General features: G+C 25.5%; 1 protein-coding gene and 1 non-coding gene across 2 annotated transcripts in view; one reads left to right on the top strand and one right to left on the bottom strand.

Moving 5' to 3' along the window:
- Window positions 1-1,062: 1,062 nt before the first annotated feature.
- On the top strand, window positions 1,063-1,134 carry TRNAQ-CUG (transfer RNA glutamine (anticodon CUG)). Its single transcript has one exon. It is a non-coding gene; the product is annotated as a tRNA-Gln (tRNA).
- A 910-nt stretch (window positions 1,135-2,044) lies between these two features.
- Window positions 2,045-13,720, bottom strand: part of LOC105359823 (dynein beta chain, ciliary) — a 38,217-nt gene continuing 26,541 nt past the window's right edge. Inside the window, exons 46-68 of the mRNA XM_011496529.1 lie at window positions 13,396-13,632; window positions 12,694-12,915; window positions 12,054-12,305; window positions 11,854-11,980; window positions 11,656-11,789; window positions 11,075-11,312; window positions 10,642-10,829; window positions 10,342-10,511; window positions 10,005-10,225; window positions 9,609-9,885; window positions 9,154-9,429; window positions 8,518-8,784; window positions 7,751-7,889; window positions 7,163-7,479; window positions 6,711-6,843; window positions 6,190-6,471; window positions 5,494-5,700; window positions 4,728-5,061; window positions 4,149-4,324; window positions 3,620-3,730; window positions 3,370-3,543; window positions 2,728-2,876; window positions 2,045-2,360 (exon numbers count right to left, since the gene is read on the bottom strand). Of these exons, the coding sequence (XP_011494831.1) occupies window positions 2,066-2,360; window positions 2,728-2,876; window positions 3,370-3,543; window positions 3,620-3,730; window positions 4,149-4,324; window positions 4,728-5,061; window positions 5,494-5,700; window positions 6,190-6,471; window positions 6,711-6,843; window positions 7,163-7,479; window positions 7,751-7,889; window positions 8,518-8,784; window positions 9,154-9,429; window positions 9,609-9,885; window positions 10,005-10,225; window positions 10,342-10,511; window positions 10,642-10,829; window positions 11,075-11,312; window positions 11,656-11,789; window positions 11,854-11,980; window positions 12,054-12,305; window positions 12,694-12,915; window positions 13,396-13,632 (4,926 nt within the window). The 3' untranslated portion in view covers window positions 2,045-2,065. The remainder of the gene's footprint in view (window positions 2,361-2,727; window positions 2,877-3,369; window positions 3,544-3,619; window positions 3,731-4,148; window positions 4,325-4,727; window positions 5,062-5,493; window positions 5,701-6,189; window positions 6,472-6,710; window positions 6,844-7,162; window positions 7,480-7,750; window positions 7,890-8,517; window positions 8,785-9,153; window positions 9,430-9,608; window positions 9,886-10,004; window positions 10,226-10,341; window positions 10,512-10,641; window positions 10,830-11,074; window positions 11,313-11,655; window positions 11,790-11,853; window positions 11,981-12,053; window positions 12,306-12,693; window positions 12,916-13,395; window positions 13,633-13,720) is intronic.

Below are 13,720 nucleotides of genomic sequence, written 5' to 3'. Positions count from 1 at the left end.
AGCTAATAAAATTTGTATTCTTTCATTGATTTAATAGCTCTGTATTTATATTAATAGTTGCACATTAATTTTTCTTACATGCTCTTTTAAACTAAAATTATTATACATTTCAACTTTCATAAAATCATTAAACTATTATTCATATAAAAATTATATTCATTATTTAAATACAAATTTATTGTAAATTCTAAGTACATTAAAATTACATTTTTATACAGTACAAAAGAATAATCGTGTTTAAAAATTACTAGTATATTAAAATAATCTTCAACTATAAGCGATTGTTATTAAATAAAAGAACTCAAGTAAATGAATTTAAAATAAAATATTTGATTACAGCATTTATTAACAAAGGAACTGTTTGTTAACAACTAATAAGTCAGTTTTTAATTGCAATAACAAAAATTTTGTATTTAGATGAAAGCTTAAATTTTAAAATCAATACTAAATAACTAATTTTAAAATCAATAATAAGGTCGTATTAATAAAATTTGATTATAAGTAATAAAATTATATTCAATGAAAGAAAAAGAACTTTTTTATATACAATATTGATATTTATTAATCATAATAAATATTTATGCTAATAAGTAATAATAATTGTAAGTTTGTAATACCAACGGTCAATCAGAAATAATGTAAATTATAAATTAAATCATAGTAATTTGTTTTCTTATTTATTATTTATTTATAGTGAAGTATTTTTAAATAAAATTTGAAATTACTTAACTGCCTGACCGAACTATAAATGTAATATATTTATAATTGTACAGTTATGTACATTTATAGAACTATGAATAAAATGGATATATATGTAATAATTACATTGCGTTATAAAATCTTTATAATTAAAATTATTCATCAGATTATTATTTCGATTGATTTTTTATTTGTTAAAGAAATGTAAAGACTATTATTCTGTTAATTTTTATACTTATAAGAGAAAATAATTTTAAGTTACAACGATCAAAAAAGGTTCAAAATATAATTATAAAATTTTAATTTTTGCTATTTTTTATAATATTAAAATTCTTTAATATTATGTACACTTAGATAAATGAAGGTCTCATGGTGTAATGGTTAGCACTCTGGACTCTGAATCCAGCGATCCGAGTTCAAATCTCGGTGAGACCTTTTTAAGTCAATAATGAATTATTTTTTGTAATAATAATTACATTTTTAAATCGTCGTAAATATAAAGAAAAAACAGAAGGCGTTAACAACATATTTTATAACATATTTTATGAATTATAAATTGGGGTTCATCTGTGTTTGTGTCCCTTATATGTATATATATATATATATATATATATATATTAAGAGAATTTTATTACAATTTAGATCTACTTGTAGTATATATGTTATACTTAATCATTATGCGCAATTGGAGTAGGATGTGTAATTTAATATATTCTGATAAAGAATAGTAATTTTTAGATAGACATAATAAAAAATGTAATTATTATAAACAATTTTAAGTTTTAAGATACGTATAATTAAAATATAATATTTGATCAACTAAGTAGTACGTGGATAATATGTATCTAACACTTTTAATAAATTTCATGAAATATGCAGTAATATTTCGAATATAATTTATAACACATTAATTTTAACAATATTTCTATTATCATATATTCCTTTTTTATGAATCTATATATATGAAATATTAACATATTATCTTTTACTAATTTTTTTATTACGTTTTTAGTTTGTTAATATTAAATTTATAAAATGAATATATAAAATATAATTCAATAAAGCTTTCTTTTTATATAAGTAAAGACTGATTTTTTTAGGGATCGTACATAAAAAAAAGTCTTTTAAAATAATTAAAATAATTAAATGTTTATTCTTTATGGAAACGATATTTCTACTATTAAAGATAGTTAAAAAAAAAAAAAAAAAAAAAAAAAAAAAAAAATGTAAATGTAATTGATGCCAAGCATTAATCTGATCATTACAGAAAATTCATCTTTATTCAAGAAAGCATAATAATATTGAGTACATTAAAATATTAAAAATACTATATATGTCACAGAAGCAAGTTAAATAAATGAAAACTTTAAGTCTGCAAAATGATGGCAACGCCGGCGAGGGTCCACTTGGTAGACTTTACTTTTGTTTTAAGATTGAAAGTCCAGACATAAGTAGGTCCCCTAGATCTTGTCTTGTACACTGGACATTCATACATGTTCTTTAATTCCTGCTTATCCTGTGTGATGGCTTTAATATAGATGACCGGCATTTGGGGAAACAGCTCCTTCGGTAGGGACTCGGCGATAGAGCCGATACTCATATCCCAGCGCGCCCCTTCCATAAACAAACCGTTTATATATGCACCTTCTCTGGGCGGCGCACTGGTTAATACATTTATATAAACATGCATTATTATATGTGTACACTACAGGTTGCCTTAAATTATTTGTATTATTTTTATTTACATTTGTATTATTATTAATATTATTATATCATTTATTATTTATATTATTATTATTATTTGTAGTTAAACATGTTTGTAAAAAGTAAGATGGTTGTGTTTAATTAGCTGTGTACGATAAACTTTCATACAAATATTTAAACAAGTGTTAATTCAATTATCAATACTATAGATTTTCTACTATAGATATTTCAATTTAATTTAATATAAACTAATGAGCCGATCCTTCTTTTTTTAATTAAATTGAAACTCGTTTCTTACAATTAAAAACAACATTGATTACTAACTTGATTTCAGTTTTCGGCTTTTTAGTTACATCGCAATAAAGACACATTTTATCCAAGGGCCATTCGTTTTTACGTGCCGTCTGTTGCATTATCGCGGTAAGAAAAGATTGAGGGTTAAAAAATCCAGCCAACCAAATTGATGATGGAAGCTAATGATATAAAAACCGTACAATGTAATATTTCTAAGTTTTTTTAAGGGCTTGGAACTATTTGATATATTAATTTATATATTGAAATTAATTGAATAAATTATTTCCTCTTATAATGTGAAATTCGTCTTCTGCGTTTTAATTTCATTTTGCAACAAAATATTTTTATAAAAATAATTATTATCAATTTACTCATTAATATTATGATCTTATTATCTGATTTGAAATGAATTTTTTTAATAAAGATTTAAATCGAATATTAAAAAAAAAAATTATTAAACTATAATTAATGCTACAAAAATGCATCCTTCTTTTTTAAAACTGATAAATTTATAAGTTTCAAAGCTATTGAAATATTGGCTTAATCTTTTGTTGATATTTTTCATACAAAACATTTATTAGTAGTGTATGTATTTTTTTTTCAAAAATTTACAGCTGCATCATTTAATCTTTCGTGTAGAATACTATTTTTTTCAACCTAAAAACTAATTACCGAAAAATCATTACTCCAAGCTTGCAATTCAGTATATCTAATTAGTAGATCAGCAAACCAATTCGTCAAACCAAGATTTGAGGGATACGCTTTCCTAGTCCACGTAGGCGGAACCATATCCAAGTACAAATAGTTTTGGAGTTCTTCCATGTCGGCGTTAACTGTTAATTCTCCCTATGTGGCACATTTAAATTATATGTTAATTTTAATTTTTAATATAGTATGTAGTTTAAATTTTCATTTTATAAACTTTTAATCCAAGTTCTAATTCTATCAGTGATCTTCGAAGTTCCCCACATAAAATATTCATTCTTTCGCACTCTTGGAAAGCGACGATGACATATGGAGTTCGATTTGAAACCTAAATATATATTAAAATACATAAATGTAATATTATCAATAAAATATTACATATTTATTATGTTAGTATATCAGATAAAAATTAATGTTAAAACAAATAATTGAAACTCATTGATTTAAAAATAAATTTTTTTTTGTGATATATCGTTTCGTGTATCGAGATTGGGTTTCACAGCTTTTTTCAAAGTCATTAAGAAGTACCGCATATTAATGTACCGTTTTAAATAATCTCTAATACATATTTATAAAAAGTTATAAAAAAATTAATTAATAATGACATAATACGATAACAAAGTATTAAAATTTCTTATTAAAATAAAAAAAAAGATGTTATCAGTGTTACGTATTATATGAATATTCTATAAATTATTTTATATTCGTTCATAACTTGTATTTAATATGTTTGATATAGAATGTACCTTATTCATTAATTCAGGGAGATTAAATTCATTTGGTAATTTATCCATTATATCTTCAATAATATTTTTTACTTTCTCCTCCCGTGACATTCCTTCACCCGATTGATTACTAGCGTCTCGAGGTTGCATTTCTAAAACTGCGTGGAAAAGATTTTCAGCAATTACGGTCAAAAAACCTGGAAACAAATAATTACTTAGCATTTACATTATCATTATAAATATACATGTATAATAGTTTTTTTTTTATTTATCGCAATATTATGAACAAAATAAATAGAAATAAATGAATAAATAAATTAATTATATATATATATATATTTGTGTGTATGTGCGTGTATGCATATGCATTTGCATATACATATTTTTATATTAAGACAAAATAATAGTATGCTAAATCGTGGAATAAAATTATGAATTTAAATTTCTTAAAGGTCTAATATAAACTACAATGATAAAAACTATAGAAGTTTTATAGATTAAGACATAAGATTAAATAAATAAAAAAATATTAATAATATTTCTTTTTTTAAAAGAAATGTATAAGTTTAACGTTTAAAAAATATGTAAGAATTTGCTTACCAATTTCAGCATTGGAATGCAACCCATATAATATGGGACTCTCAGCTGGCAAGTAATCATCGACATACTCGTGATAAGCTATATAATCATTACTGGGTGGTCCTGGAAAGTTGGGCGCTAAATTCAAATCTCCATCGACGAGTTCTGGTTTCAGATACTCCAAGAGATATGTCTGACAAAGCCTTCGGTCCCAGTCATCAGTAATATGACCTCCATACATTATCTCACCGAAAAGATAACGCAGATCTTCCCAAGGTACAGAGTTGTTGCTCTCCAAATAGTTAAGTAACACATACACACTTATTGTGAGATCGCCAAAATTGAACGGATAAATCTGTACAGATAATTTAATAAATTGGAATTTTTATGTTTGTGCTTCTCATGTGCCAAGATGTTTAACCACTATTAGTTAGGTAAAATGAATCAAAATTTTGTATAAGTTATTTTGTATAAATTGATGGGTCTAGAAAAAAAGGGTTTTTTAATACTGATAACTTACGTAATTTATAGAATTATAACCTTTTTTTTTTTTTTTTTTTTTTTTTTACATCTAACTGCAATATTTTTAACAAATATCTTAATAATTGGATTTATACAGAAATGGAAATTAAATTTCCTTAACTTTATATATCCTATCATTTCCATTAAACATAGTATACATTTCCTTCCTAATATTTATTTCTCTATTCATGTAAATATATTAAATTATAATACTACTATACGCATACATTTATTTTTATAATTATTATAATAGACGAAGCCTTACCCTGTTCCAACCCTGAGGACCAAATCTTCGTCTCTCAGCAACAACGGCATGATAATAACAAAGGGCAAAAAGAATAGCTCTAAACTCGGCTTCTTTCGTACACGATTCTAATGTTTCTTGATTAAAGTTATCAAGAGCTTTATGTATATTAGCTTGCATTCCTGTAGGTGGTTCGTTGGTTATTTTTATTGCCGATTCCAAAATTCCCTGTTAAAAACAATAATTATTAAACTCTCTCATAAATGTGTATATGAAGAATTAATAAAAATTTTAATAACGAAAATTAATTTATAGCTCCCTCTTAACTATTTAACTTGAATTTTGTTAAATTTATGAAAATATGATAGAAATTGTTTGAACATTATAAGCAATTTAAACTAAAGAAAAATTATAAAAGTGTAATAAAAGAAAATTAAATTAAATTGTTAATTAATGGATCTTATTTATTTTAAATTATTTTATTATTTGCATATTTAATAACATTTTAAACACTTAAAAAGTGAGTAAAATATACAACAATTTACTCAACTGCTGCATTTTATAAAAAATTTTTTATTGGTAATATAATAATCTAAGCATTTTTTAACGAAGCGAAGTATTTAATTTAAATAATTTTTGGCAATAACTAATAGATATTTTTATTATTTTTATCTCTGATATGTATATATTTATATAACTGAGTAAGAATATATGCACCTGTGGAATAATCGATTCATGAGGATCACTGCTTGGCTCAGCACTGATGAATAATCGATAGTCTTCATGTGGATTTTCAGACAACTGTTCCAATTTTTTTTCCAAATTTCCCAGCCAGTTTTTCACAAGATGAATATTTTGTAGAATAACCCAATGACCTTCTTCCGAAGCCAAATCCATTGCTTTTTCGGCTATCACTTCCTGACCTTGACCCAGTGATACATTATGAAATTTTTGTGCCTCCGAAGTAAAACCTAGTTTTTGACCCAACTTCTCCACATCCTATTTAAAAGATATCATTCCCTTAAAATTAATTGAACTGAATAGGTATTGAATTGTTATTAGTAACATTTTAGAATTACACATTTAATTTAAAGCCTGAAATAAAAGCAATACTTTTCACTTTATACTTGCAAAGAGTTTGCAAAAAAAAAGAAGTTTCTATTTCTATTTAAACATTTTCATAATAGTTTCAGAGATTTTTAATAAAATCGTTATTCGCATAAATTTGCATAAATTACTTTAAGTGGATCAACCCCTGGTGATAAAATGAAAAAAACTGGCGTAATTGAACTAGTTTCCTCGAACGATTTTGTGAAAGGTGGTGATCGCGATTCGATATATTTTGGTCCTAATTTTTCTTCTACAAAGCATCTGTTTAACATATTAAATTTATTTAAAGATATTATACATAAAAATAATCAGATTATAATAATAATATAATCGAGTTTTTTCAATACCATTCATTTAGAATCTGTGAATATCAAAGTTTTGATAATTTTTTGCAAATTTTTTCATAAATAAAATATAACTTCTACAAAAATAATTAGATTTGATAATTTTATGGTTAATATAGTGCAAAGGGCATAATACTGAGTGTACTATTTTAAAAAATATATACTTTTAAAAAACAGTATTTAAACTACATGAATTAATTTTATAATATAAACATATTTTATAAATAGTTATATACCTAACGGCATAAGTCATACGATCAACTCGCAGACAACGCATCATGCAGAGTCTCTGAAAAGCCGTCTTATTCTTCCACTCTTGAGGAAACTTTTCCTTTTCCGGTTTTTCTGAATCAACGAATGACTTCCACCTTTTAGCTGCACCTTCAATATCCTTATCAAGATTCGTGAAATTCTCTTGAGAACTAAGCAGTTTAATACCAGCCCAACTGGAATTGCTTAAGAATTCTATAGGACTAATGATGTTCGGGTTACATGGATAACGAAGAAGAAAATCTACCTCACGTCTATCAATTTCCTTTGTTTGTAGAAAAATCTGTAATATAAACAAAAATTTGATATATAAATTTAATAATGTAATCAATAATATTATGCAACATAAATTTGAATAATAATATAGTTAATAACTTATTTTAACATTTATATAAACGAGCAAGTAATAGATTTCTTATATAATTATTTATGTTATCATTTTCAAAATTAAATGTAATATCAGTGGAAGATAAGTTGATACTTATTTTAATGGTACATTTTTATTTGGCTGTATAAATAAAAATGTTTTAGTCAACAATATTAAAAATATAAACCTGAATAGTCATTTGACATAAAAACATTATCTTGTCAGTTTCAAAAAGTCCTCTGCTGGTATAAACAAATACCATGTAAGTAATTCCTTCGATTAAATTATTAACACGTTCTTCAATTTCCTCTGATTCAATAGCAAATCTGTATTCGATAAAAATAAAAAATAAAATTAAAAAACAATAAAAAGATAAGAATTCAACTGGCGACAGTGTTTTAATTTTAGTACATGTATTTTAATATTGATAAGATTTCTTCTTTATAATATTTAATTGAATATTACATAGCTAATTTTATAAATTCTAATAAAATATTTACATTTTACTCTTTTCCATAATACAAAGAATTAATATTTCAGTGTATCGAGAATACAATTTTATGAAATAAAAACGATTTCTTTATGAATTAAACTTCATTAATAAATAATATGAAATATCGAGATTTTTATTCTTTATTTTCATTGAAAGATAACAGAGGTTTCCTTATTTAAGATACTTAGGTTTTTGATAAAAACTTTTCATTAAATAAATAGGGATCTTCGATTGAAAAAATATTTGAAAATTCATACCCTAATATATTCATTTACTATAATATTTTTTATTTCTAATAATTAATTAATATTCACAATACTACTGCCAATCTTCTTGAAACCTCAGTATTAACTGGTAGTGCATGTGTGAGTGCGTGAGTTGCGTGAGGGTAGTGCATGTGTGAGTGCGTGAGTGCTTGCGTGAGTGCTTGCCTTGCGTAAGCTACATGCGTGTATATTAACCTGATGGCATTTTGAAAGACAACACTGAATGCTTTCAATGAGAATTGATAAAGCATGTTAATCTTGCAGAGATCGTTGAGAATGAAATAGAGAAGACTGGCACGTGAGGCAACTGGTCGGTATAATTCACGAGCATCGTCGATCCGTGCTGATGTTATCTTGGCTTCTGCAACTTTAATTTCAATCTCTGCTGCTGTGCGTTTCGTTTTTTCAAGATTCTCTACCAAAGCTACGTCGCTTAATACGTTTGGCCCAGCTGACGATAGTCTGTAAAATAATACTTTTATTTTAACATGCAAAATATAAATTTATTTCTAAACCATGAAATTATAAAATCTTTCTTAAACCCTAAAATATAGAAAAATAATTAAAACAGTAGATGGTTTAACCAAATATATATGTTTTGAACATACAATTATTCTCTAATTTTAATTATTTTTTGTACGTATACATGATAAATGTATTGATTTTAATTTAATAATTTAATTTTTAATTAAGTTCTTTTAATTGTTTCTATCATTAAACAAATATTAGCGAATGAGTGCATATTCAATAGCACTCTTTTTCTTTTCTTTAATTTATAAAATATTTACAATTTACGGATAATTGTAATTAAATGTTCAGAGGATATCAAACCTAAGCAACAGATCGTCTTCCAAGGTTTTAAGTGTAATCTTAAATATGTTCTGTTGTTTAGTGAGTTCGGACTTAGTTGATTCAAGATCTGGTCTCTCAACTTTAACCACCTCTCCAAGAAGCTGTTCCTCTAAACCATCCTGCGTAACCGTAAAATTTATCAGCGTGGTTTGTGCCTGCATTTCTGGTTTATAATGCGGATTAGCTAATTTCGTTTGAAGGAGAAGCCGAAAATTGGAATTGTAGTCGACTTCTTTGTCACCAATTCTCACGGCTCTAGCATAAAAATAGAATAATTAATTTTTAAATATAGTTTTAATATTTATGCATATTAAATTTTACGTTTTTATTATCTATCAATTGTTTTAATGTAAACATAGATTTAAAAAAAAATTTATACTGTAAAATATTTATTAAAACAATGTCATGAATATTATTTAAATTTTTATACTGACGTTCCCTTTTTTATTAAAACTCGTCCCAAAATAGGATCTAGAACTGCGTCGACAGTTTCCATAATGTTTTCCAGCAGCAAAACTTCACCATTAAAAATTGCAAGTTCGATATTATCGAGATAATTACGATGTGTCAATCTCAGAATTTTCATATTTTCACCATACTTATTCTTGATCCATTTCAAACCTTGCAACTGGGGATCGATCATGAGAGGCCATCTGGCAGAATTAGTTAATATTGTCGCGTTTTCAGCTGACATTCGATCAGTTGGTAAACCTTTCAATGTTCACAAATAGTTTATTTATTAAAAAAATAAATAATTTATATGAGTGATTTTATTCAAATTAAAATACATAGTAATCCTTTTTAAACTTAAAATTGGGTTATATAATAACCTTCGTTATTCCACTGAGCAACTTGTGCATCGTCTGTTAACAGTGTCAGAGGATCTAAACCTTCGGTTGTGGGTATTGATGGATTTAGCTCTTTTAAGTATGGTAACCAATGAATGTTCATTAAATCCAACCGATACTTGCGTCCAAAACAACCCACATATGATATGAAGGCTGTAACCAGCAAAATATCACCTGGGATCTTTTCACCCGATGTTTTCAGCCTAAAATAAATATTTACGAAAAATTAATAAAAAATAATACACATTAATTATACATTAATTATTATTAGAAAAAAATACATTAACGATTTATTATCAATGTATTGTTTATAAACTACTTTTCAACAGTTTCCGCCCAACGAATTTTTTCTGAACCAAGCCCATTCACAAGTCTGTTTGCTAAATCAATCGCTATCGCAGTGGCGTCTGCTTCGTCTTGACACTTCTTTTTATCAGCCATTGCAACGTCCATTTTCAAACCTAATACATCGAGCATCTTTTGTAATTCCTAGAACACCAAATTTCAATTGTTAAATATTTTTTTTTTAATTACTTTTAATTATGTATTAAGTTTTTGGTAAATTTTTACATTACAATTGCTTTACTTAAATTTCAATTAAACGCAGAAAATTACGTACTCCTAAACGTGTTTGCAATGTAATTAGTTTATCCATTGCAGCTTTCAGCTCTGCATTCGCCTGCACTAAAGCCTGCCTCAACGGTTTTACGGTCTCATTTATGGAGTAAAAAACCATGATGTTTATTACCCAACTACATAAGCCAGCAGCTGCGTTGGACTTCGAGCGAATAAATTCCGGATCAAATTCTTGAAAAGATATATAATTATCAAGACTGCTATAACTTCATGGATAAAAACGAAAAATAATTATAATTATAATAAATTAGTATTAAGCTAAATGATACCTTTTACACTAAATCATTGAATAATGCGAATTTTGTATGACTAACTTAGAGAAACTTATAATATAGTTATAAATTTTATAAATAAAGATAAACAAATTAAATAAAAAAAATTATTTTGATAAATATATTTTTTGTCTTGCTGCAAACCTTTGTCCTCGATGTAAGGTTTAATGGCTTTAATAACTTCAGGATGAATATTTCCCTTGTCATAGTTTCTAAGATTTGAAAGAAACTGATCGACTCTACCCATCATAATTTTGCAAGCTTTCCAAGATCTGTCTTTGGGAACTTTGCCCTTAGGTGAAAAAAGAACCAGAACTGCTTGTGCTACTTTCGCAACCGCTAGTGGTGGTGATGCAAAGGCTTTCAATTCCGTTAAGTTATTCTATTAAAATTACTGAATATTATTATATAATAAATAGTAATAATCGTTACATAATATTATGTATTATTAGAGTGAATTTAAAAGAATTAAAATGATATCGATTTTATAATATTACTTGAAATATAATTGTTACATTAAAATAGTTTTTATATATTCATTTTTTTCGATTTTTTAAGATAAACATTAACATTAAACTTTGTTTTACATATTACAATATTATATGTGGATTATGCAATTATATTTTATAGTTATTTCAATATCATTTTTAATAATTAATTTTTTTATTGTAATTACAAAAACCTTATGATAAAATTAAAAAAAATATATCCATGCAATTTTAAACCTTATTTAAAGTATTCAAAGCTTCTTCAGCTGATCGAACTGCAGGCTCAGCTTTTGCTAAATCTTCATCGCATCTTCTTTGGTTTTGTAAAACATTTTCTTTGATATCCGCAACTTTAAACTCTTCCTCGGATACTAAGAAATAAATCTCGTTATTATTATTGTTCAAATAAAACTTAAATATTTATTTGTTAATTACCAAAAGCCTTTTCAACTTCTGCTTTCGTATTTTCAGCTGTAACCTCTGATAAAATTTTATCAGCTTCGTCATTTTTTTTTTTTAGATCAACTTCTTGTATAGCTAAAACCTCTTTTAATTCATCAACCTAAAATCAATTTATATGATATATGCTATTATTCATGATATAATACAATTAAATTTTTATAGATTATATTTACTTGTCCAGCACAAGAATCGAGCTTTTCCAAACCATTTACTAATCTTTCGATCATAGATTGTAAATCAAACGTTTTCTCATTTAATAGTTTGGAATATAAGGCAATTTGTTCCAGAAATGATTTGGGCGTTGTATAGTTATATCTCCTTTCATTATGAAGATAAAGTTTGGAAATTTCATTGACACTCGTGTGCGCGTATGACATAAATAAAGAAACTTGATTACGACTTTCCGCAGGCAGTGCATTAAGTTCCTAAGATTAAATAAATGCAATAAAACTTTTCTATATTTTGTTATTATAAAATTACTAAAATAAAATTTTTTAATTATATTTAAGAAAATTACATTGTAGTAATATATATTTTACTTTATTTGCAAAATTTTCGATTTGATTATTAAAGAAATCAAAGTTTCATTTGTACTAATTATTATTATATTAATTATCAACTATTCTAGTATATTTTATTATTATATTTTATATTTTCCTATTCTACATTTTACTTTATTGGTATAAAATATACCAAATTAATAGTAACATGCTTGTAGAAATGTGTATAATTTGTTGATAAAACTATTCGCAGTTATAGAATGAGTATTAAATTATATTTTTTAGTAAATAACATAATATAAAACAGATTTACGGAGAGGAATTGTAAAGACACTGATTCTAATGCTGACTGTGGCCAATCTTGAAACCAGTTGATCGATGTGCAATTGACTATAGCTGGAAATTGTCTGGCTCTTTTACGTAATGTCGCACCGACTGGAGAAAAACAGAGAATGCATTTTAATAGCCTTCGGACTTTTTCTATGAAGAATTTCCAGCAATTCTCTTTAGAGTCCGGTATTCCCGCCTGCTTAACCTAATTATATAAATAAATTACACGAGTATTTATATTAGAATATTGTAACATTAAATAAATATTTTGTAATAAGTGATTACATTTATAAACTGTTAATATATAACAAGGTTATTATCTTAATAGTATTTCGATGAGAAATAGCTAATTGAAGTAAATAAAAAATTTTTTCGTGAGTACAAAATTTTTTTAATAAGTTATTGATAAATAATTTTATCCATTATGTGTTAATAATATTAATTAAATTATTAATATTAGTATTATGAATGGATACATTTTTTAATAGCGTTTTAATTAATGAATGCATTATAACAAACTTTTTATTTATGTATTATTTTTCTTAAAAATTATTTACAAGAATTAAATAATGAATGTAAACATGCATTAGACTAGAAATCTAAATAATAAATTACAAAATATATTTTATATAATACTACTACATAATGTCAATTAATTTCGTATTGGTGTAAAACAACTTTTTACCTCATTTTTCATTGCACCGATTATACCCTCGATTTGATCATCTGGAAAGAGATCTACAATTTCTCCAGAAGCCAACATATCGTTCACAACAACCAAAAACTTTTCTTGCGCAACTTGTGAATCTGTCATTAGGAATGTTATGCCAATGTTCTTCACACCAGCTTTTAAGTAAAGAAGAGACAAATCTGCTTTAAGATCATTCATAGAGTACCCCTTTCTTAATTGTATTTGAAAAACCTATTGAATTTAGACAGCCTTACATCAATATTTGAAAACAATGTCAAACTGAAATCATATGTCAACTAATTAAGGCCTAATTTTACAA

The sequence above is a fragment of the Ceratosolen solmsi genome, unplaced genomic scaffold (genome assembly GCF_000503995.2).
Source record: "Ceratosolen solmsi marchali unplaced genomic scaffold, CerSol_1.0 scaffold29, whole genome shotgun sequence".
In the NCBI taxonomy this organism is placed as follows: Eukaryota; Metazoa; Arthropoda; class Insecta; order Hymenoptera; family Agaonidae; genus Ceratosolen; species Ceratosolen solmsi.
The sequence above is the reverse complement of the archived record's forward strand: the minus strand, read 5'-3'. Positions and strand labels throughout refer to the sequence as shown.